The 24,002-nt window shown below is 52.6% G+C and overlaps 1 protein-coding gene across 3 annotated transcripts; it reads right to left on the bottom strand.

Annotated features, from left to right (window-relative positions):
• Window positions 1-7,994: 7,994 nt before the first annotated feature.
• TMPRSS5 (transmembrane serine protease 5) lies at window positions 7,995-23,485 on the bottom strand. 3 transcript variants are annotated; one of them, XM_070490264.1, is made up of 14 exons: window positions 23,379-23,479; window positions 22,812-22,976; window positions 20,445-20,568; window positions 19,969-20,067; window positions 19,338-19,463; window positions 18,114-18,249; window positions 17,650-17,763; window positions 16,236-16,279; window positions 15,259-15,421; window positions 13,844-14,022; window positions 11,106-11,204; window positions 10,481-10,623; window positions 10,119-10,271; window positions 7,995-9,165 (listed from the first exon to the last, which is right to left on the bottom strand). In XM_070490264.1, exons 2-14 carry the CDS (start codon window positions 22,959-22,961, stop codon window positions 9,157-9,159), a joined length of 1,539 nt encoding a protein of 512 aa, XP_070346365.1. In that variant the 5' UTR covers window positions 22,962-22,976; window positions 23,379-23,479; the 3' UTR covers window positions 7,995-9,156. The 3 variants fall into 3 exon arrangements, with proteins under 3 accessions (XP_070346365.1, XP_070346367.1, XP_070346366.1); XM_070490266.1 differs by lacking the exon at window positions 22,812-22,976 and having other exon boundaries at window positions 7,997-9,165; window positions 20,445-20,602; window positions 23,379-23,485; XM_070490265.1 differs by lacking the exon at window positions 22,812-22,976 and having other exon boundaries at window positions 7,998-9,165; window positions 23,379-23,485.
• Window positions 23,486-24,002: the final 517 nt, after the last annotated feature.

Raw genomic sequence — 24,002 nt, 5'->3', positions numbered from 1 at the left:
CAGTCAATAAATGGGGTTTAACTGGATAAACATGACAATTGGCAGATTTGCCAATACAGGTTAGAAACAATACGCTCTCGTATTTGCGTAGGTCTATCCAATCTCCAAGCCCTCTCATTATTTGATTGTACTTGGTCTTCTCATCTACTCTGTGAGTTATGCAGAACATATATTGTTAGTCTTAGTCCCATTACCTAGGGAAGAAAATAGAAACTCAGCAAAGTCCAGTGGCAGCTGGGTTTATTATCAAGTGATGGAGGCCAGGTTAGAACCCCAACTTCTGGGCTCCTGGAGGAGTACTCTTCTCTCCTTCCCACCCAGCATCTCCTATATGCCTGCCACACATGATGCAATGAATACCTGAGTGACAGGCTCCACCTCAGGCCAGAACACCCTGGCTTGCTCTTGTATTTATTCTATTGTTTTAGGAGTGTCTCTTATGGTGATTTAGTTTCATATTCGTCTGCTAGGGTTGCCATAACAGAATACCATAGACTGGGTTGCTTAAAGAACAGAAATCTACTTCTCACAGTTCCAGAGCCTGGAAGTCCTAGATCAAGGTGCATCAGGGTCAGTTTCTGGTGAGAACTCCCCTCCCGGCTTGTAGACAGCTGCCTTCCCGATGTACCCTCACGTGGCCTCTTCTCTGCGCTCGTGAAGAAAGAGAGTGAGCTCTGGTGTCTCTCCTCTTCTTATAAGGACACCAGTGCTATCAGATTAGGGCCCCATGCTTAAGAGCTTATTTACCTTAATTACCTCCCTAAGGACCTGATCTCCAACTATAGTCACATTGGGGGTTAGGGCTTCAACACATGAGTTTCTGGAGGACACAGTTCAGTCCACAAGTTTAATCCAGATCTCTCCAAAACACATACAGATGTGTATCCTGCTTCCTCTCCCATGTCCTTTCTTTGACCCAACATATCCATTTTTCTAACTAGCTTTGACTCCGCTTAAATTTTTATTGAATTCTGTTCCGTGAGAGAGCTCTGGAGTACAATCTCTTTGTATACTAGAGTTTTTCTCCTTGTTTATCTCAATTAATTTCTGAAAGGTCACATGAGTGGGAATCATAATGAATCTCTCTGGATATTTCTCCACTGAGCATGAGCCCAGGGACCACTGTAGGGGCAGGACTGATGGGAGGTGGAGCTCTGTGAAACGTGGCAGGGGTGCTTTACAGCCCTTCAGAGGAGTGGGGGGCCCAGGAGAGAGGGTCTTCTCCTGTCATCTTATCTCTCTCTTGATAGATGGCCTGGAGTAAATTTCAGCTCTCGTGGAGACCAGAAGAGAGAAGCCCTCCCTGCTCTGGGCTGCTCACTTTATAGGACCCCTGTCCTTCTGGGCCAGGACCAGGGTTAGGCAGGAGCCAGTCTGCCCTGCATGATCCTGAGAGCCATGCTCACTCGCCTCACCCTAGTCCTGGCCCTGCTGTCCTGGCCCTTTCAATCAGACCCTCCCCAAGGAGAGAACTCACAGGGCTGAGGTAATGTGCTCACCCAGAGCCCATGTGTCCCCTTCTAGACCCTGGAATTCAAATGGCTGTGAAGATGCACAGGCCTCTTTCCCTGAAGGCAGACCGCACTGGTGGGCACACGCCTAAGCAGGATCTGTGCCCACAGGTCTGCCCGCAAGGCCCTGAGTAGGAGGGGATGGATCAGCGGGTGGGAAGAAAAGTGGCCACAGGCCAGCTTTCCCCATCCCGCCGTGTTCCAGGAGGGAATCCAAGGAGCCAAGGATCCTAAATTTGAACCTGGCCTTCCACACACTCAAGAAGGTATACGTGTCACGGCAAGAGGAGAGAACACTTTTAATTTAACTATTTGCTAGTTTGATGTGTAATTTTCAACTATTTAGACATATGGTATGTGGCCTTCCGCCCACAATCCTGCCCCAAGCCAAACAAACGTTAAAGTCGGGCTGGGGGCAGCAGTCTGGAGAGGATGACTAAAGATTCAGAAGCCCCTGTGGGAAATGACCACACACACACACATACACACACACACACACACATGTACACAAGCTCCTACAGGTCTGTATTTCTTGTATATAACCCTCAGTGACTGCTCTTTCTGGTAATTTATGATCATACCTGCCAGGGTAAAGCGTCGAGGTGGTGCATAAGTGCGCGGGTGTGTGGGGGAGGATTAGCATGGTCACCCCAAAAGAGGAGGAGGTCTGTGGTGGGGAAGATTATAGCACTCTGCATGAGAATCCCCTGTCCTTGTCCACAAAGGCAGCAGCTAAAGGTGGTAGGGGGAGGTGTGGACACTGGCCAGAGTCAGAGCTGCCTCTCCAGGGTCAGGGAACAAATTCTGCAGAGCCTTACCCCAGACTGCTTACATTTGTCTTCTCCCCTCAGGCCCTTCAAGTTTCCCACAGAACACACACACACAAACAGACACATATACACGCAAATACACAGACGCGCTCAAAAACACACACAGACATACACAAATACGCAGATACATGCATGCATGCAGACACACACACTCAGACACAGACACACAGGCACACAGACACGCACACAATGCGGATCATATCACATCTCAGAGGTCATCACTCCCAGTCCCTCAGACTTTCCTCTCTTCTGCTGTTACCTCCCACCACCAGTTTTGACCCATTAGGACGGACTGTACAAAAAGTGGCCCATCTTTTGGTGGCCCCTGGAACAGTACAATGTCACCAAGACATGGGTGCTATAGCCTCGGACAGGCATGCAGAAGTAACACTGGATCCTGTTCAAGGTCACTTTCCACTGAAATGTTTCAAATCCTAACCACTTCCCACCCGGCCCCAGGCCAGGCGAGGCCATGAAAAATGTCGATTTTTGATTGTGCCCATTGTCAGGGCCATGAGTGACAGATGAGCCCAGCCTGGGGCCCTTTTTTGGGGGTCCCCATTGGCAGCGCAGCTATCAGGCCCACCACATGGCCCTGGGTTTAGAGATTCTCAGATCCAAGCTGCCTGCTAACAGTTCGAGCAGGGAGAAGGCAGGAGAGTATGGGGCCTCAGAGGCAAGGACACTCCGGTCCCCAGTGATTGGAGTGTTGGCCAAAATACCTCCCTCCCAGCCTCACCTTCAGCTCCACCCCGGGGTCCTTGCAGAAAGACTGTGCAAGGGTCAGACTTTCTCCCTGAGTCCCACCATCGCTGCCACGTGCTCCAGCCCCTCCTCGCCTGGATCCGCTGTACAAACACAGGGCGACTGCCAAGCAGTGGGAACAGCAAATCTTCCTCACTCTTTTATGCATGCCCTCACCTCTGCAGACGGTGCTGAGGAAAAACAAACCCCACAAAATCCCCGTGGGCTCTAGCAGTCTGGCAGTCTCTTCTCTGCTGCTCTCTGATCCCTTCCAGAAGGCAGAGGCCAGGGGAAGAGACCCAGCAGCTTCCGTGGGGGCGTCAGTCCCTCTTCTCTCCTCCCGAGTGGGCTCAGCAAGCACCTGTTACATCCTGAGCTCTGAACTAGGCTCTGGGAGCCAGAAATCAGCGAGGCCTTGGGAAACCGGGTCATCAATCTTCAGGGAACAGCGCTATATCTGCCTCACCTTCCCAGCCTCCCCAAAGCGCAGGAGAATTTCTGGGCCCAGGAGAGCCAAGCAGTTTGCTCATAACACTAGGCAAGGTGAGGTACAGCTGCCCTGGCTGCCATCTGAGGAGCCACCGTGGGAAAGAGAGGACAGCCAGGTCAGCTGCAGGCCCTGTGGAAGGAAGGACTCTTGCTCTTAGGCCCTCGGGGCCATTACTGATGTCACAGCCTTTGCAACACAGTCCAGACCTCCAGAATTCCTGGACACCTTACCCTCCGACTCTGGGCCACCAGGGAAGGCTTCCTTTAACCCCAATCAGACAGCAGGAGGACTGAGGAGGCCCAGGGGCACTGGATTTTGCAGCACCCCTTTTATAGAGCAGAGAGGCAGTCGACTTAGCACGACCCACTCTCCCAGTTTGCCCAGGACTGAAGGATTTCCTGGGACACGGGGCTTTCAAAGCTAAAATTGAGACCGTCCTGGGCAAACTGGGAAGGTGGGGTCACCCTAACCGAGGGGCAGTCGGAAAGGATCCTCTCTCCCTACGCCTCAGGACAGAGCAGGTTTGGACTCAGGCTGCCTGTTAACGGTTCTGCTAGCTGAAAACTTTCCTTGTGATTCCACCTCGTGCGCGGGGAAAGGCTGGAGAGTGGAGGTGGTCCTGTGGCCAGCTTACGAGCTGTCAAGGGAGAATGGGCAGAAGGAAAGTATCTGTGGTCTTCACAGTAGGGAGGAAATCCCCTCACTGTCTTTAGGAGGCTGGGGCCCATGAGGCCCCACGCGGAGCCTGGAGTGTCGGGAAGTGGCTGGGGAGCACCTGAGAACGGTGCCGGGTCAAGGGCTTGACTTCTCCTTAACCTCCTCGCCAGGGTGCAGATGCTCGGCAGGAGGACAAGGGGAAAGATGGCTTTAAAGTCTTTTGCCTGATGCTTTGCCCTCCCAGGGACCCAGAGGGAGGCCTTGAGGAAGAGCAGCTGTGAGTGCTGTCCTGGAGCCTGGCGGAGACGCCAGAGCCAGCTCGTTCCTTTAGGTCTGTCCCAGGGAACACGCTCCCCTCCAGGGGTGTCCAAACTGGAAGCTGTGGGGCGGATGTCTCCAGAGGCAATGGAGGCTTGAGTTAAAGCTGGCCTGACAAGGCAGATCCCCTGAGGACTTCCTCACTCAGACCCCTCATCTGACAGGTGGGAGGCCAAACTCCAGGAAGGCTGAGTCACCAGCTCAGGGCAGCACGTTCTCAAGTGGTTAGAGACCCGGATGGGATCTTCCACCATCAAATGCCTCAGGCAGAGTCCTTGGAAGGTGAGGAAGCTCAGAAGACAAGCCCAGCCCCGTGAAATGCCCTGCCCTCCTGGAGCCCACGTGCTGTTCTGGGAGAGGAGCATTAGTGGGAGATGAGCACTTTCCGAGCCAAGGCTCCTCTCTCCGTTCTGTTTGAGTCCCCAGCTTGGTCCACTCCAGCACCAAATCCAGGTGAGAACCCTCTTAGAGGTGCTGGGGGTGCCCACCTGCTTGACAAATAAAAATGGCAAGCAATAGGATATATTGGAGTATATGAGGAAGCCATTTGGTGTAAACCTAATTCGGCCTGACCTTGTCTTTCCAAAAGGGCCTGAGGGTGGCTGTTGAGCATGCATTGTATATCTGCTTTAGACATTCCCTATGGCAAGAACAAAGGCCCTTGAGATAAAGGTGCAACTTCCCTCCCCCTCCCAACGTTGGCATTCCCTTAAGGATTAAGCATCTTTCCTTAGGCTAGGAACTGATTGCTGCACTCACCTGTGACCACGCAGCTTGAGACAATAGACTTGCCTCCCGCTATGCCCTCCGAGAGAGCAGACCCACTACCTGCTGTGTCCATCAAGGGCTGTGCCGACAGGGCAATCTTGTGACTATTGTGGGAGGAACATTTCAATCATATGTGAAATATCCTGTTTCGGGGTATATAACCACTCTGTATACCTCACTTCCTTGGTGCCCTTTCTTCCTTCGGGAAGAAAGGCCCTGGGCCATGGTCCTCAGATTTTAGCTCAGAATAAACTCACCCAAATTTTCATTTATAGATTGGTTATGGATTATTTTCATCGATATGCTCCCCCTTGCCCCTTCCTGGTCTCCTCAGAAGGTGTAAGAAAGACCAGCCTCACCCTCAGGAGTGGAAGCTCCTCCCCACCCAGCACAGGGACCTTCCCAGCCACGGAGGCAGTGAAGACGCAATTTAAAGAGCCGTTAACCACACTGGGCTCCAGTCAGATGAGCAGGAAGCAGAGCCCCAGGGTGAGGCAAACTCCTCAAGAATATATGCTGGTGTGTCTGAGCCGTGAGGAGGGGAGAGATCCACACCTGGAGTGGGCTCTCCTTTGAGTGGCCAGGAGGGGCCTCTGTGCATGGCCAGGAAAGGGCAGAGGAGAGAGAGAAAAAACAATGGAGAAATTGTGGAAAACTGCCTCCTGACAGCTACTGCACCATCTTTTAGCATCTACAGCATTTCCAGTTTTGTGCTGTTGTGGGTGAGCCCAGCACCTCTAAGAATAAAATGCAGGAGAGAGCCTGAGAATTGTTCCCAAGGAATGGCAATGTTGCCCCTGGTTGACAGCAACCCTTCCAGGAAAAGCAAGACTCCACACAAGGTCTAACGAGGGAAGCTTGCCCTCCACCAAACCCTCCAGACCCAAAAGCACGGAGAAGGAGGAGAGGAGAGCGGGGCTCCACCCTGGGCATGGCAGCCAGGAACAGCCTGCTGGGGAAGTCACAGGAGGCTCCCCAGCTCTGCGCAGGCAGGCAGGAGGCTGACTCCTCCAGGAGGCGAGCACAGGTTTCCTGCACAGGGAAATGCCTTGACTTATTGATGAGCAATTACTGCCTCACCATGCAGCTTCATGCCTGGCTGGCCGCTAATAATTTATTGCAAAAAAGTCTCATTGGTCCAATAAGGTAGTCAGCTTCTCTACCTCCAAATTCCCTACAGAGCTTAACACAGCTGGGCACCCAGCTTGTCCTCATTAAAATCCTCCAGACTTGAATCTTCCTACCCTTTCTTGTCCCCATCTCCACCCCCACACTCCAGCAGCTGGCCCAGGGGAGGCAGAGCCAGCGCAGGGCACCTTCTCCTCACTTTTCGAAGGGCTGGATTATCAGGTGCCGACGAAGGAAGGACAGCTGAGAGCCTCCGAGTCTGCAGATCTGACTGGTGGCCTCGCAAAGGACACCCAGAGCTTCTGCAGGTAAACAGGGAATCGCTGTTAACAAATTCTCTAATTAGGGTTCTCTTTATTGTCCTCCTGTGGAAGATACTCATTTGTAAGTTTAAGTTAGACCATGAATGTCGTGGAGAACTGGAAATCTGTAAGAAGGTCTCTGGTGGGAGCCACTTAACTTCTCAGGTTTTGGTTACCTCCTACAAGAAGTAGGGATGGCAATGTGTTACGGCACAAAGGGCACAATCTGCTCACCACGAGACCAAAGCCAATCGTCAAGAGGCAAGATGGTGGCAGAGAAAGGGCATTTTATTACAGCTTGCTAGCAAGAGGGAAGATGGCCGACTAATGTCCAAAAGAACCATCTTAAGGGGGGCACAGAATCTTGAAGCATTGATGATGGCTATCAGCATAGACTCTCTGTCGGGGGTCATCACACTCCTAAGCTGGGAGGTATATGCACAGCAGGGGTCATAAAATCTACAGAGCAGGTGGATCAAGTGCATTACTGTAGGCAAGCAACTAACCAGGTGATAAATACCTTCCAGTTGCACACCTCTGTGCAATATTGGACTATCGTGTTCATCCATGTGTGAAATAGTGATGTGGATTTAGAGTAACCATACCCGGGGTTCATATGCTGGCTCTGGTGTTAGAGAAGTCACTTAATCTTTCTGAACTCATTTTCTTGCCTGTAAAATGGGCACAGTGATAATAATATCTTCACCACACAGCTGTTATGAGATTTAAATGAAATACTACGTGTGAGCAGGGTTGATAAACTGTAAAGTAGTATTCAGATGTCACTGATTATTAACAGCATAATGACTGTGATAAATAGAAACCTCCCTTTAAGTAAGCAAATGATTATAGTTGATAGAGAAATACAAAAAAGATCATAGTTGATGATTTGCAGGTAACTCCTCCCTGCCCGGGGCGCTCAGTGGCGCTGGAACGGCCTCTGGAGGTGGGGACCTACCAGAACAGGGTAGGAAATTCTGATCTCAGGTGGAGGCTGGAGGTCTGGGCTCTAAGAACACAGGCTGAAGCTGTTTGCCACCTGCCCGGGCCTCTCCCATGACGCTTCTGCAATTTGACAGCAGACTCCCAGCAACCTCTCCCCCAGGTAACAAAGCAACAGTGAATTGAGGCCCTTATTTTTTATTGTACTTCATGGAAAGGGAGCAGACCCTCCAGGAATGAATATTCATTTGTACAACCACTTAAGAAAAAAAAAATGCTGATAAACTCCTGGAAAAGCTGTGTTATTACTAAACACTAATTGCATTTCCTTGGGTAAGCACCATAAAAAATTCATTGCAGTTTTTAGAAACAAGATGCCAATTGCATCTTAATTGCTAAAGAGGAGAGAACGGGAGAGAAGCTTCACCAGGAAAATGCTAACCTGGCATAAACTCAGAAAGAAATCTTCCCAAGCCGGAAGGCCCAGTTCTGAAGCAAGAGCTAAGAAGGAGAGATGGGTCTGGTGGGGCAGCCAGACCCTCCGTAAGAGAGCATTGACTTAAGTGGTTCTCAGACCCACAGCATCAGAGCACCTGGGCGGCTGGGGCTCTTTGCTGCAGATCATAGCATGAAGATTTAACCAATGTAAAGAATTAAATAAGGGCATGCCAAGATTCTAGGGAGACGAGCAAGAGTCAGTGCCAGAGCTTTTAAGAAACATGTATGGGAGGAAGTTTGTAATTCCATCCCTAACGTGTGTGTGTGCTTGTGTGTGTGTGTGTGTGTGTGAGAGAGAGAGAGAGAGAGAGGGAAAGGAGAGAGAATGAGAGAGAATCCAACCAAGACCATCTATCAATTCACTTTAATAACAGAACTCCTTGGACCAGTTCACAGAACTGTTATTCTAAAACCAACATCCTATTTCAACACCAACCAGAGTGTTTTTACAGCAACCCCACCCAAGCAGGGCCAGCCAGAGCCAGGTGAGAACAAGAAGTAGGTGAGACCAACTGAAGAGGGGAGAAGATCCTGACTCCATGGGCTTAATCTGGGCTGGCTAGCCCTGACCCCATCTGCCTAGAAGCCTCCAAGCCAGGGCTTCTCTAGGGAGGCACTTCCCCCTTGAGCGCACAGGGAGAAGGCCCAGGATATCCCTGAGCATCCTCCCAAAAGATGCGCACAGGGGCTGGGGAGGAAAGAGGGCAGAAGGCTGGCTCCCAACCTGCTGCCAGCAGCCTCTTCGTCTCCAGCTCCTCCCCCACACCTCTCAGCTCCCCCACCTTCCCAGCCCAGCCCCAGCCTCTCTCCTGTCAATGATGCTCTCTGGTGAGCTAGAGGGACTGGAAATCAGGGCCCAAGGGGAGAGGCCATGTGGCCTGGAGGCTGGCCCATGGGAGGTGACAGTCTCTTGTGCAGTGATGGGGGATCCATGCCTTCTGCATCAGGAGCCGCTGCTTCTCCTCCATCTAGCGGACCTGTCAGAGACCCCAGGAAACATGAGGCTGCTACACAGCGAGTTGGAGGAAACAACAGGCCTCGGGGAGAGAGTCCTGCACTGGAAGAGAAAGGAGCTGGATCCACAGCACGGCTCCACCACGCACTAGCCGAGTGACTTTCATTTCTGTAAGTCACTTAACCATTTAGAAACTTCATTTCCACTTCTGTCAAATGGAAAGGCTAAAAATACACGCTGCTCTAGGTTTTCTGTAAGGTTTGAATGAGATGGATGCATATGTCCCCTGTAAATGCTAATGTTTATTATCTACCACCCGCCCCATGCCCAACCTTGCAGAAGGATGATTTTCATTATCAAGTCTTGCATTTACAAAGTCCTTTATATGAAAAAATGTATTTTTATACACATTATCTCACTTGGTCGTCCCACTAAACAGACGAAGCTGAGTAGCTTGCCTCATGTCACACAAGAATTAATTTGCTGCTGAACCCAAACTGTTAAATGCTGAGCTCTCTCCATAGTGAAGAGTCACTGCCTTAGAAACCAGGGGGAAATGACGGTCATAAATAAATACATAAATAACAGGGGGGTCACTCACGCTAAGCCTTGCACCGTGCAGGCCTTGTACAGGTCTTACCTCATTTAATCGTCATAGTAGCATGTAACCAGCCACGATGGTTATTACCGGGCAAGTGAGGTTTACTAAGTTATGAACTTGCCAAAAGTCACAGTAAATGGCAGATCTGGGCCACAATACAAACTCAAGTCTCCTCTTCCCTAGTTAACGCTTAAATGTATAGAAATCCAACGAATTCAATGTTACTGCATCACTCCTTCCTCCTCCCACTCTGGGAAACGTTCCCTAGCCCCCTCTCCAGCCCCAAGCAGGGCCCAGGCCTAAGGGATGAGGTCCACAGTTTCCAAAAGATGGGTTCTTTACATACCTCCACGCACCCCTGCCCCCACACTCACCCATGCTGTGTCCTGGATCCAGTCCAGGAGCTCAGCGACCTTGGCGTAGACACCGGGGTGATTGGGCTCTGCGCAGCCATGGCCCCAGCTGACCACCCCCACCAGGCGCCATGTGCCCCCATCCTGGCACACCAGGGGACCCCCACTATCCCCCTGAGGGATCCAGGCACAGAAACACAGAGAAACAGGCCGTTAGTCCTTCCTGGTAGAGGGGCACAGACCTCCCCATTTCAGGCCCCTCCTGCTTCCAGCATGGATCTCGCCTTCCCTCACCCCTCCTAAAAAGGCTGCTCAGAGCAGGGGCCAAGTCACAGCAAGCCCCCGTGCCCCTGCCCTCCCCCAGGGCCCTCTTGCTGCCACACCTGGCATGCATCAGCCCTCCCGTCCAGGTAGCCGGCACACAGCATGCGGGGGGTGAGGGCCCCGCTGTACACACAAGAGCTGTTGCAGAGCTGGGTGCTGAGCAGGGGCACCACCATGTCCTGCAGTGTGTCTGAGCTGTGGGCTGCAGGAAGCAGACAGAGAGATGGAGGGACACAGAGCAGGGCTGCAGGGCACCAAGCAAGACCCAGGAAGGCAGAGCAGCAAGAGGGGGGTTGGTTAGAGACCCTGGAGACACAAAGAGGGGAGCCCAGGGTGGGAGGTGTGGACTCTGGGCAAGGAGGCAGGGGTCTGGCAGACCTGGGAGCTGGGAGTGAAGAGGCAAAGTAGAACTCACACATCCCCCCGAAAGCTGGGGCTATGGCACTCCTGGGACAAGGGGAGCGGAGGTAAAAGGCCAGATTTAGGGGAGTCTCAGGGGTTGTTCTCTCAGAAAGACACAGGCAGGGGAGACAGGGGCCCCTGGCCTGGCCAAGGGCAATGCCAGAGGAAAAGGGGGCTGGCCCTGCCACGTGGCCAGGGGAGTTGGAGGTGCCTCACCTTGAGAAGGATGCCTCCACCACCCCCACACCCCTTTTGTACCCAGGGCCCTGGGAGCTGACTTACCATGGCTGGGGTCAGTGTGGCCCCAGCCAGACACCCAGCACTGCGAGCCCCTGGGAAAATCTTGCTCCTCGGCCGGCAGGCACACAGCGCTCACGGTGTCTGTAGAGAGGAACGTGGTCCTAGGCCCCGCTCAGGCTCAGCTTCCCTTCCCCCTAGCCTGGGCAGAGAACCAGGGCTGGCAGGTCCTCCTCTCCCCCTTCTCAAACAGTCCTGGTTCTTGGCCTCCCCCAGCCAGGCCTCCTGTATGGCTGTGCGGGTCATGCACTGTACCACCTTGGGGGTCGCCGTGCACACAGAGGACAATGTGTGAACCGCAGAGTGCAGGGCACCCTCTAGTTGGGCAGTGTCCCCGCTGTGCACCCCCACCCAGGACTGCGAGAGAACGAAATTCCTTCTGGGTGTTTGTACCTAACTACTCCTAATGAGGACCCATTTTGTACTTTCCCCAGGGTTTGGATCCTCTTGGCATTATTTCCCAAAGTGTGTGACACTCCTTGCGGGTGGAGCCCAAACATGGTGTTAGGTGTGATGTTGAGACCAAATACACACTGATTGACTTGGGGAGACAGTACGTCCTGTCGGTTCTCTTTCAGTCCGTCTAACTGCATCAGGGAGAAAGACTCGGCTGGTGCTCGGCTGTACCTCTCTCAGTGCCCGTCCACCTCCGCCCAAGCACGCAGAGAGCAGGTCTGCATGCGGCCACGCTGCAGAGGACGGCACCAGGCTAGAACTTGAGCACTGGCTGGTTTTCCCTCTGTGTATTTTTGTGGTTATGATCTATTTACTGTAAGTAATATGGGTTCTTCGATTAAGCACTAACCTAAAGTTTCCCTTTTAAATATATTTAAGTCAATTTAGGAATGTTAACTGTTGAACAACAGTTCAGAGGGTACCCATATATGATAACATCTGTGAAAGGCATATGACAACAACCGTTGTTCCAGAAACCCGAGGTGACCGGTAGCAATGAGAGGGAGGAGTGCTAAGTGTATGTGGGTGTGTGCAGGAGTGGGCATGAGTGTGTGTTCGTGAGTGTGCATGAGTGTGTATGGTGTGCGCATGAGAGTGAGCGTGCATGAGTGTGTATGGTGTGCGCATGAGAGTGAGCGTGCATGAGTGTGTATGGTGTGCGCATGAGAGTGAGCGTGCATGAGTGTGTATGGTGTGCGCATGAGAGTGAGCGTGCATGCGTGTGTATGGTGTGCGCATGAGAGTGAGCGTGCATGCGTGTGTATGGTGTGCGCATGAGAGTGAGCGTGCATGAGTGTGTATGGTGTGCGCATGAGAGTGAGCGTGCATGAGTGTGTATGGTGTGCGCATGAGAGTGAGCGTGCATGAGTGTGTATGGTGTGCGCATGAGAGTGAGCGTGCATGAGTGTGTGGTGTGCGCATGAGAGTGAGCGTGCATGAGTGTGTATGGTGTGCGCATGAGAGTGAGCGTGCATGAGTGTGTGGTGTGCGCATGAGAGTGAGCGTGCATGAGTGTGTATGGTGTGCGCATGAGAGTGAGCGTGCATGAGTGTGTGGTGTGCGCATGAGAGTGAGCGTGCATGAGTGTGTATGGTGTGCGCATGAGAGTGAGCGTGCATGAGTGTCTATGGTGTGCGCATGAGAGTGAGCGTGCATGAGTGTGTATGGTGTGTGCATGAGAGTGAGCGTGCATGAGTGTGTATGGTGTGCGCATGAGAGTGAGCGTGCATGAGTGTGTATGGTGTGCGCATGAGAGTGAGCGTGCATGAGTGTGTATGGTGTGCGCATGAGAGTGAGCGTGCATGAGTGTGTATGGTGTGCGCATGAGAGTGAGCGTGCATGAGTGTGTATGGTGTGCGCATGAGAGTGAGCGTGCATGAGTGTGTATGGTGTGCGCATGAGAGTGAGCGTGCATGAGTGTGTATGGTGTGCGCATGAGAGTGAGCGTGCATGAGTGTCTATGGTGTGCGCATGAGAGTGAGTGTGCATGAGTGTGTATGGTGTGAGCATGAGAGTGAGTGTGCATGAGTGTGTATGGTGTGAGCATATGGTGCATAGGAGTGAGTATGCCTGTGTGCTTGTGTGAGCATCACATGAGTGTGGGTTGTGATGTGTGTGTGAGCGTGAGTGCATGCGTGTGTGTGTGTTTTGTGAGTGTACGTGTTTGTCGGTCAGTGCACATGTGCGTGTGCATGTTGAGGAGCTGCCCTTGGGCAGATGCTGTAGAGGAGAAGCCCCCGCCCTGGAGTCGGGGCACCAGGCTCAGGAACCATCTGTGCGTGAACTTGAAGAAAGCCATTGCCCTCAGGAAACCTCAGCATCCTTGTCTGTGTGTACCTGCCTCGTCTACCTGTCAGGGGAGGTATGAGGATTGAGCAAAAGAATATTTGGAAAAATGAGAGGAATCTTATTAACTGTAGCATGCCACAAGCTTCCTGGGACCTGGGACCAGCCTGGGAATAGGGTTGGAGCAGCCTGTTGGCAGATGAGCAGCTGCGAAGCTCCGCTTGGGACCTCCAGGCAAATCCCGTCGGCAGCCCAGCTGAGAAAGGGGCCGGCTCTTTAAGCTCTTTGTCCTCAAGGGCATGCAGAAGAGCCGGTGCGGCTTCAGGTCCAGGTGATGCCAAAGTTCAGGACAGTCTGAACTGAATGTTTTCAGGCTTACAGCACTGGGAGGAACTCTAGAGCTCAGCCCCCCTGCCCGACCCGGGCATCTGCTCCTCTCTCAGCACAGCCGACAGCCTGCTCACCCAAGGCCAGCGCCTCACCTGAGAAATCGAGTGGGGTCCGGAGCCGCAGGAGGGCGACGTCATAGTCATGATTCTGGGCGCTGTAGAGTGGGTGGGGGATGATCCTCTCCACCACAGCCCCCTGGTGTGTCCTGACCATGCTGTGGCTGACCAACCCCGCACGGACCCGCCAGCTGGACAGGCGGGACAGCCTGAAACTGCACATAGGAGTGATGCTGAGCCCGGGGAAGAAAGGGGCAGAAGAAGTTGACGTAAGTGAGGTGGTGGGTGGAGGAAGCTGGCCACAGAGGCTATTAATGGGGCCCCCATCGCCAGGCTGTAAGTTCCAGAACCATGCCTCTTAGTATCCCCCCCACAGCTGGCAAGAGACTGCGCACGCAGTAGGTACCTAATAAATGTTCGAGTACTGATGGATAGAGAAGTAAAACATTATGGGTCATCTGCACCCACCACCCCTCTCTCCTGCAAATCCCCTTCCAAGTTCGACTGCGAACATCAAAGGACCTCGTATGATGCCATAACTCTAACCTGAGGCAGAAAAACGTGCATCCGTCCCGTCTCTCCACTTAGTATGTGTGATCGTGGGGGAGGCACTTCCCTGCTCCCAGCCTCAGTTTCCCCTTGTAAAATGAAGACTACACTAGCTGCCTTGCCAGCCACCAGAAGAGGGCCAAAGAGCTCACACACTCATCCGTCACTCATTCCTTCACTGCTCCAACCAGTATATATTAAGCATCTACTATATTCCAGAACTGTTCTGGGCCCTGGGGACAAGGCAGGGGGAGAAACAACAAAGGGATTCAGTGCTAAACAAGACTGAGAGTCCCTGCTCCCATGGGGCTTCCAGTCTCAAAGGGAAGGAAGACATTAAATAAACAATGACAAGGAAATGATTTAATTACAGTGGTGATAAACATGAAGAAGTGCAGAGGGCTGTGAGTGTGAAAGCATTTTAAAAACTTAAAAACTAGGGGCTGGCCCCGTGGCCGAGTGGTTAAGTTCGCGCGCTCCGCTGCAGGCGGCCCAGTATTTCGTTGGTTCGAATCCTGGGCGCGGACATGGCACTGCTCGTCAGACCACGCTGAGGCAGCATCCCACATGCCACAACTAGAAGAACCCACAACGAAGAATACACAACTACGTACCGGGGGGCTTTGGGGAGAGAAAGGAAAAAATAAAATCTTAAAAAAAAAAAAAAAAAAAAAAACTTAAAAACTAAGCAAATACAAAGAGCCGATATTTGTATGATTACTGCTATTCATGCAGAGCTGTTCTTGCCACTCAACAGGGAGAATTTCACAAACACCACCCACCCACTCAGAGCCGTCATGCGGAGGCAGACAGTTGGACACAGACATTATATACAGGACATACCAACGGCCAAACAGAAAAGACAACGGGGCCTGCTCCTCCCTAGCAGACCCGAGACTTGCCTGTGCATGCAGTGCGCAGCGGTCACCACCCAGTGTGGTGCCAGCACGGAGCCCCCGCACGTGTGCCGGGAGCCCAGGGCCACGCTGGCATGCCATGGCCAGCGCCCAGGAGCCACGGCCTGCCCCCCGACTATCCGGGAAGCCAGGGGCCTTGCCCCACACTCTGTGAACATAGAAGCACCAGTGAGATGGAAAGAAAGAGAGGCAGGTGTCAGCACAGCCCTGACTCTCAGGGAGTGGCCCACTGTGGACAGCTCTCATCTATTACTCCTGGTCCTAAGTAGGAGGGACCGAAAGGTAGGAATGTGGTTACACACCTGCCTGCCCCATCAGGCTGTGAGCTCACAGACTGCGCTTGCATTATCTGTGGAGCCCTGATACCTAGCAAAATGCCTGTCCCATAGGAGGGGTTGAAATGTTGGTGAGTGGATGGATGGGTGAAGGACAGATGAAGAGATGATAGCTGAATAGCATGAAAGGAACTCCACAGACTGTCTCCCATTTGGCCCCTGAGGGGATGCCCAGCCAGCCCACCCAGAAGGCTGCTGGAAAGCTTAAAGAAGCCCAAGCAGGGTGAAGACCCTCTGGACCTGTGCCCATCCCCAGTCCACCACCCTCCTCAGTCTCCTGAAGCTGCTAACCAGTTAATAGCCAATAGGAACTCCACCTTTGGGGCTCTCCATAAGAAAGTGGGAGTGCGGGTCAGAGGTCAAGGCAGGTAGTGTCAAGTAGTGACATGAGGAGGTCATCCGCCCAGACCAGTGGCTGGTGTGGCGGGATGTGACAGAAGCTTCGACAGGGCTCTGTTCGGGCAGAATTGTGTCTGCACGAAGGGGCCTGGCAGGCAGATGGGCAGGTGGGTAAGGAACCCCACCTCAGGCCCAGCTGAGTGTCTCTATGGGGCTCTTCCACACTCAGGGCAGGGGGGAGACTCCTTTCTCCCACTGCCACCTTCCTGGACCCCAGACATGACTCACCAGAGCATTTGAGGGAAACGATTTGGCCAGAAGTGCAGTTGTCCCTGCAAAACAGAGGTGCCAGCAAGAAGCTGGGCAGGGGCCCACCCGAGGGCATGGAGGAGGAGGGTAGTTGGCGGGGTGGAGACAAAGGGGGGCCTCATGCGTAGCCACAGCCATCTGCTTCCCGCCCCCACCCAAGCCCCTAGGCCCCTCCTCACAACAGGTCTCCAGAACAGCAGGGCACACTCTGCCCAGTCACCGCAGGCCACCAGCAGGACTTCATGGTCCTCGAGGGTTGATTGGGCAGGGCCCCAAGTTACAGATGGAGTATTTATAGGTAAGACAGTCCAGCTGTTCCCACCAAGGGCCCTTGTGTATTTGATGGATGAGGGGATAAGCAAGTGCGTGAGCGAACAAGGCTCGGTGCCCTGTTCTCCTTCCGAGGGTACCCTATCCTCTATCTCAAGCCCTTTGCCCGGACCCCGAATATTCATATCCTTGCTCTCCTCTTCCCTCCTCTTTCTCAGCACAAACCTCAATTCCTTTTGGACCAAAGCCCTCTTCTCTTTCTTTACTCACCTCTTGCCCCCAGCAGTCCAACGTCTGGATCCTCCCAGTTTCATCTAGTTTCCCAAACCCACAGCCCTCCCGGCTCCCCTGGCAGAGTCCATCCCACCTCTACTTCCCTTTGCCCCTTTAGGTATCTAAGACAGGGAAACATTCCAAGCCTCCCCTTCTGCAGCCACATTCCCACGATGGCCCCTCAGAGGACAGCAGCTGCATAGGAGGGGCCTGAGGGGACAGTCCAGACAGGAAAAGTGGTGCAAGGAAGAGAGCAACAATGGGATGCCCAGCCAGCCAGCCCAGGAGGCCGCTAGAAAGCTTGAGGGAGCCCAAGCAGGGCAAAGACCCTCTCTACTTGTGCCCACGCCCAGGATTTGGAGAAGGGCTTGATCCATCCCAGGTCCCTCTTCCCTGGAGTGTCTCCAGGCCCCAAGCTGCTCTTAGCCAGAACAAGTCAACCCTTGCTCTCCTGAGATACCAGCATTATCCAAGTAAACTATGGCAGGGCTGAGACGGCACTTAGTTTGGAGACAGGAGCCTGGTTTCAAGACTTGGTTTGGCTGCTTATTAGTTCTGTGACCTTGGACAAGTCCCTTTATCTCATTGAGCCTCAGTTTCCCCACCTGTAAAATGGGGATAAAAGTACCAGTTCAAATCCTGTGACGATAACAACCAATCCTGCAGTTCTTATGAGGAGCAAATAAGGTAACATATGAAAACTTTGATGGGCAGGGCTCGTGTGAAGTGAGTTTGTAATTTCTGATTGGGAAATGATCTTCTTTGTCCTCCTATCTTACATCTCCAAGATTTTTGCTGGACTATTCACCAGGAAGTAAGGGACTCCATTCACCCTCCTCAGAAGCCCTACCTGGGCTGCCACACCTCCTCCAGGAGGCCTCCCAGTCTAGGAGGGAGCTGAGCAAACTCCTGGGAGCTGTTGAGCTTGAGGTCAGACAGGTTCACTCCCTTGTGGTGAGTGAGTCTTGGCAGAAGAGGGGGACAGAATAGGAGGAAATCGGCTTTAAACAGCAGCATGAGAGATGGTGGTCAGTCATAACTGGAATGTGCATGAGATACTATCACGGTACAGTGACTGAGCTAGACTTTGACAAGGACCTCTTCTGGGATTTATATTTGTTAAAAAGCAGGGATGCTCAAAGGAGAGAAACAGGCTGGGGCGCCATCATGCCCAGAGGCCAGGAGATGGCCAAAATGATCTCTTGCCGTTTCCTGAGTACTTTGGTGGTGACAGGCAGATAGAGGTCTCCAATTCCCCTTCTCCCACCCACCAGCCCTCCATGGTCCCCAGGCCCCAGCTCTGGCCCCAGTTACCTGAGGTGCCCCAGGCTGCGGCAGATCCGCACCCCCAGGGCAGAGCTCCAGCCCTCGTGGCAGACCAGGAGCCAGTCTGGCCGGGCCCTCACCTGTACTTGCAGCAAGAAGTCCTCCTTGTTTATTCTGAAAGATACTGAAACCACAGCGTGAAAGCACATCCTACGTATTGCAGGGTGGAGGGGCAGGGTGGGTAGGGGGAGCTGGACCTGGCCACTGTGGGACCTGAAGAAGCCTTAATGATAGCAGCTGGGTCACCCAAGGTCAGGCTCCCTGTTCCCCAGCGCACCAGGCCAGTTCTGAGAACAAAATAACTCCTGTTTGTGCAGGATTTCAGTTTTGTGTTTTAACCAAGTGCTTTTAAACATGCTCCATCACTCCTTGTCCGCCCTATGGGGTAAGGATTACCATCCTCCCGGGAAAACTAATGCACATGAGGTTAAACGGCTTGTATAAGATCACAGAATCTGCAAGTGATGGAGCCAGGACCAAGGCGAGGGCTTCTGATTTCGAATCTTGTGACAATGCTAGTGATGGTTGCCATTTATTGAGAGTCTGCTTTTCCAGACTCGGTACTAAACACTTCTATGTATTAGCTCACTTTATCCTTACAGCTTTATGCAGTAAATATTTTTATCTCCACTTCATACAGAAGGAAATGGAAACTCAAAGAAGTAACGTACCCAAAGTCCCACGTCTAGCAAAAGGCAGGCCCCAAGCTTTTTCTAATCTGGAACTGATTCTAACCCCAGCCTTGGAGGCATCATATCTTCTGATCCGCAACTCTTACCTGGTGGGGAGAGGACAATGCGAGGTAGGGGGAAGAGGCAGACAATGTGGAGTGATGTTCCCAGCCCGCTAGGTGGCCACTGGGCAAAGACTCCTGCTGCTCACACGCTGGGTCCCCACACACACCTGGCTCCTCTTCCTCCACATTGCGGCTCACTCTGCCCCAAATGGCAAGTCACCTGGGCTCCCGGCCCTGCCCCAGCTAGAGATCAAGACAGTCCCCAGGGAGTGCTGAAAGCCCTAAGTCAGAGATCAGCTCTGCAACGCAGGACCATGTCACCACCCTCACAGGAGAGGAGGAGATCCAGATGGATGGCAATGAACTCATGGCCCTCCATTTCGGTCTTCTTGCCCCCAGCCGGAAGGGGGGATCCCAGAGCTGCAAAGGGAGCCTGGACTGGGGAGGAGTCTCATAGCCTTGGGGCTGTGGCCCACCTGCTTTGGGAATTGAGGGGAGGAGGGCTTCCTCGCCACCGCTGGCCTCTGAGCAGTTCAAAGTCATCTCCTCATCCTGCGAGGTCCACAGAACAGGCTGAGAGGCAGCTGGCCACAGATACAGCACTTCAGAGGACAAGGACAAGGAGAGGGTCACAGAGAAGAGGCTGGGGAAGGGAGGGGTTCCCATAGGAGGCAGCCAAGGGGCAGAACGAGATATCTGCAGCAGAGGGAGGCAAAAGCACCCGCCTGGGGTCTCCATCCATCACCCTGCTTTACGCAGGTCTCCAGCTAACATGCAGAGGAGAGGCATAGCTCTCTGTCTGTCTCTCTGTCTCTGTATCTCTCCGACTGGGAAAGATTTCTAGAAGAAGTTTGACTAGGGCCTCCCTGGATCATCCACTCAAGGACTCTACACTTCTCACTGTAGGACTGAAATGTTCTTCCTACATGGACCCTTAATCCCATCTATTGCAATGTCATCCCTTCTCTTGTTGTCTACTCAGAGTGGATGAGAAATACGCTCATCTCATCTGCCTTTAACACCTGCTCAGCACCTGCTCCTCTCTTCCAGCATCTCCCAGATCCTATTCTTTGTCCCTCCCCAGACCACTGAGGTCCCAGCACTGACCTAGAAGCCATGAGCCGACACTCGCCCCAGCCAGCAGCCCCAGGGCTCCCAGCACTGCACAGCCACGCCGCCTGGAGCACCAGCGTCTTGACGGAGAGACTGTCAGGGAGGGCAGAGGAGGACCTAGGTGCCCTGTGCCTGCCTGCCAGCCTCACCCCACCCTGAGGCACAACCCCGGGGCTAGGCAGCCACTGAGCTGCAGCAGGAGTTCACCCCACTGTACCTGCCCGCCTCCCCCTGCTCCCTCTGGGTGGGGGCAGCCCCCTGACCACTGAAGCCGCCAGAGCCCCTTCAATCCCCCAAATGGAAACAGAGCAAAAGCATGTCTGGGATAAATAGTGAGGCAGCCTCTCGCCATCCACCAATTGGGGCTGACCCAAGGAGGATCTGGGGAAGAAGAGAATCTGGGGGATATAGGAAGATTATCCCTTCACTGTCCCCACCCTGTCATTCCCCTATGGCTCAGTCTGGCCTACTGGGTTGCTGCTGGGCCTCCGGTCTCCGTAGTGGGTCTCCCAGCTCAGATCTGAAGATTCCGGGCCCTGGGCCCTCCTCTGCATACTGAGCCTCCATGGGGGCTTGGCCGTCCAGCATCAGGCTCTGAGGAAATAGTTGTCAGTCACTCGGGATCCTCCTACCAAGGAGAGAAGCCACAGCCCACTGCAAATCCCCATTCTCTAACCTCAGCCATGCCCTCACTGCTGCTTGCAAGCCTTTATTCATCTTGGGGACCCCCCCCCACATGTTCCCTTAGCTGCCCCTCCAGGCCCTCTCTGCTCTCCTGGAGCCCCTGACCCCACCCACCTTACTCACACACAGCCAGGAAGTGTCAGAGCAGAGCCTTGAACCCAGATTGGGCCCTCTCCAAAGACTATGCTCTTCACCACCCCGTCACGTTGCCTCCCACGACCTGTGAGGGCATCTGCTGAATCCAGCAATATCCTTCCTGAAGCCTCCAGATCCCACCCTCCTTCATTCCCTCCTATCGAGAGGAAGAAGTGCCCCTCCCCAGTGTACCATCCGTTCATTCATTCATTATTATTTAGCCCAAGTGGGCAGGCCATGATGGGAGATACTGTATGGAGTTCAAGATAAATCAACACGGACCTCCACCACTACCATCTCAAAGAACTTACAGCTGAGTCCTGAAGATAAGTCATGTAAACAAAGCGATACATGTTAAGCGACAGAAGAAAAGTTCACTTACACTACCACTGACATTCAGAAGGAGAGCTTAATTCTCACTAGGGAGATCAAGAAAGGGTTCTGAGAAGAGGCAGTGTCTGAGATAGACCCTTATGGACGAATAAAGTTTGAACTGACATATACGGGTTTTGGTATTGCAGGCAAAGAGGACTGAATAGGCAAAGTCATGAGGGTAAGAATGCATAGAACAGAGTAAGTTAGACGTTTGCCTGAAGTTCATGTGCCATGAAGAAGACTAATGGAAAATAAGATCTTGGGGAAAACACTGGACTAGCAGTTGAAAGCTAGGCCTACAGCCTACTATGTGAACCCGACAACTCAACATTCTTTCAAACTTCAGTTTTCTCATTTATAAAATAAGAGTGATAACCCCTACTTCCCAAGGAGTAATCTCCCTCCTCCAGTTCTTGTCCCCCTCCATCCATTCTCCATGCCAGAGCAATCTTTCTAAAATGCAAATATGAGCAAGTTAACCTCATCTTTAAAATACTCAATGAGTCTTCATAGCCGTCAGGAGAAATCCAAAGGTCTGTGGCATGGCTCACAAAATCCTCAGTGATCTTGCCCTTCCTCACCTCTCCATCCTTCCCAGCCCGCACTGACTCCCTCCACAGAGGAACTCAGGGTCATACTGACACACGTGCCAACCTTCAGCACATTTATGCAACCTCACACCACGGAGCCTCTGCACCTGTAGTCCCTTCCCCCACGTAGCTGACCCTTCAAGACTCAGCTTAGATGTTGCTTCTCCAGGAAGCTTTCTTCAACCCATAGAGCACTTCTCGTGCCCTTGTACTGTGCTCATTTACTTCTCTCTCTCTTTCCTCTCTGCTCTAGGCATCCCAGGGCCTGGTTCAAGGCCTAGCGTGAAGTGAGAATTCAATCAATATACACTGAATGAAAGAATGGAAGGAAGGAAGAAAGGGGGGGAGGAAGGAAGGCAGGCTAAATAAGATGATGTAATTGAAAGGGATCTATAAAGTACAATGCAAATATTAGGTATAATAACAATATTAATAGAAATATGTATAAGCTATGGATCCTTTCTTCAAGGAACTTATAATCCAGTAAAGTAGACAAGACCCCTTAAAGTGGAAGTGACTCCCATTTCCCCCGCAGACCACCTTTCCCTGTCAACACACAGGGTTATGCCCAAAGATCATAAAAACCTGAAACACCGACTCTAAAACATTATTGGCTTAGATGGGATTTTCATGTGTCATGTGGAAGGTTCTTTTCACACTAAAACCCTCCTCATCCTGCCTTTGTGCTCCATCCAACTGGCTTTCCTGATCCTCTGGTTGGGAGAAGGAAGGCCTTTGTCAGACTCACCTTGCTCAGTCGCCTCTAAATCGCCCTGAAAATCACTCCACCAGACGTGTGAGCACCTAAGCTGGCTCAGGTCACAAATCAGGCAGCAGCCCAACCTTCCTTATGGAGCAAGACACCACTCCTACTTCCCATCTCCTACACCAATCACAGCCCTGGGTCTGTAGGGCTGGACCTCCCACCACCAGAAGGCCTTTCTTCTCCACCAGAAACAGGGGTCATGGCTTGCACCCAACCATACGCACTCCTTCTTGTGCCTAGAAGTGAGACTCATAGGGCAGGGACAGTAAGACTGAAGACTAGCAGACCTGAGAGAGCCAGGCAAGCACCCCGAAGAAAACAGAGAAGTGGCTACTGGGGTGAGGTGTTGGTTTCTTCTCTGGGGATATGGTTTCTCTTGAGCTGGTGTCCCTCTGAGCAGAGAGGCAGAACTTGGTCTTGAGAGAATTCCAGGGCATGCCCAGCCTTTCCTCCTGTCTCAGTAGCAAGGGAGCTTGGCTTCAGGTTCAGCCACTGGACAAACTGGCCCCACCTCAGGTGCCGCCCCACCTCAAAACCCACCTGTCCAAGCTCATGTGGTAGCCTGGAAAAATGGTCTTTAATGGTATAGGATCTCTTGGTCCTTCTTTTGAGCAAGATTTCAATGTAATAATGATTTGCTCAGCACTCCCCATGTGCAAAGTATGTGGGGGGAAGAGAGGAAGATAAAAAACAATCCCTGGGGGGAAAACCAAGAGGTTGGCCACACAGGGCCCCCCCCTAGGATCTAGTCCCTGCACCAGAGCTGCCAGAGGAGCTCTTTCCACCAGCTTAGAATCCCAAGGGCAGTGGGGAGAGAGAGGCTAGATCGGGATGGCACAGAGATGTAGCCTTACCGTGTGTATCAGTGGCACCGACGTGAAGCCTTAGGGTCTGCTGGACAGGGTTCTGCTCCTGTTCTTGGATCAGCATTGATGAAATAGCCCAGCCAGCTTGGCTGTAGTTCACACACGGCTCCTCCCCTTCATTCCCCCTAGACAGACACACACACACACACACACACACACACGTGCGCACTCCAGAGAGACAATGAACTCTGCTCAGAAACCATGAATAGACCCCTTGTTGCACGAAAGGGGGCCAAGGGCTGGGCTGGGCTGGGTGGGCAGCCTCAGCCCCTCCCATATGCTAACTGGATGCTTAGAAACAGAGAAAAAGGTTATGAGGAGGAGGGGAGGCCAGCTACTGTTGCTTAGCAACCAGATCCCTTGTGCCAAAAAGTGTGCCCCATGCACGCTAGCAGAATTCTCCCTTCCCGCTGACAGGGCTGTATTGGAGACACTGATATTAACATTTGTTGAAATGTTCTGAGCCCTCTGGATTACATCTCATCTTTGTATGGGTTGGCTTTCCCAGCAGTCTGGGGCTGTCACCATGTTGGAATTGGGATGATGATGAGGGATCTTTGTCATCTCTCTCCTCAGGGCTGCACCTGTCTCCCCAGTGCCAGGGAAACGGGG

This window comes from Equus asinus, chromosome 20, assembly GCF_041296235.1.
Source record: "Equus asinus isolate D_3611 breed Donkey chromosome 20, EquAss-T2T_v2, whole genome shotgun sequence".
Taxonomy (NCBI): Eukaryota; Metazoa; Chordata; class Mammalia; order Perissodactyla; family Equidae; genus Equus; species Equus asinus.
Note: the sequence above shows the minus strand (reverse complement) of the source record. Positions and strands in the feature narration are given on the sequence as shown.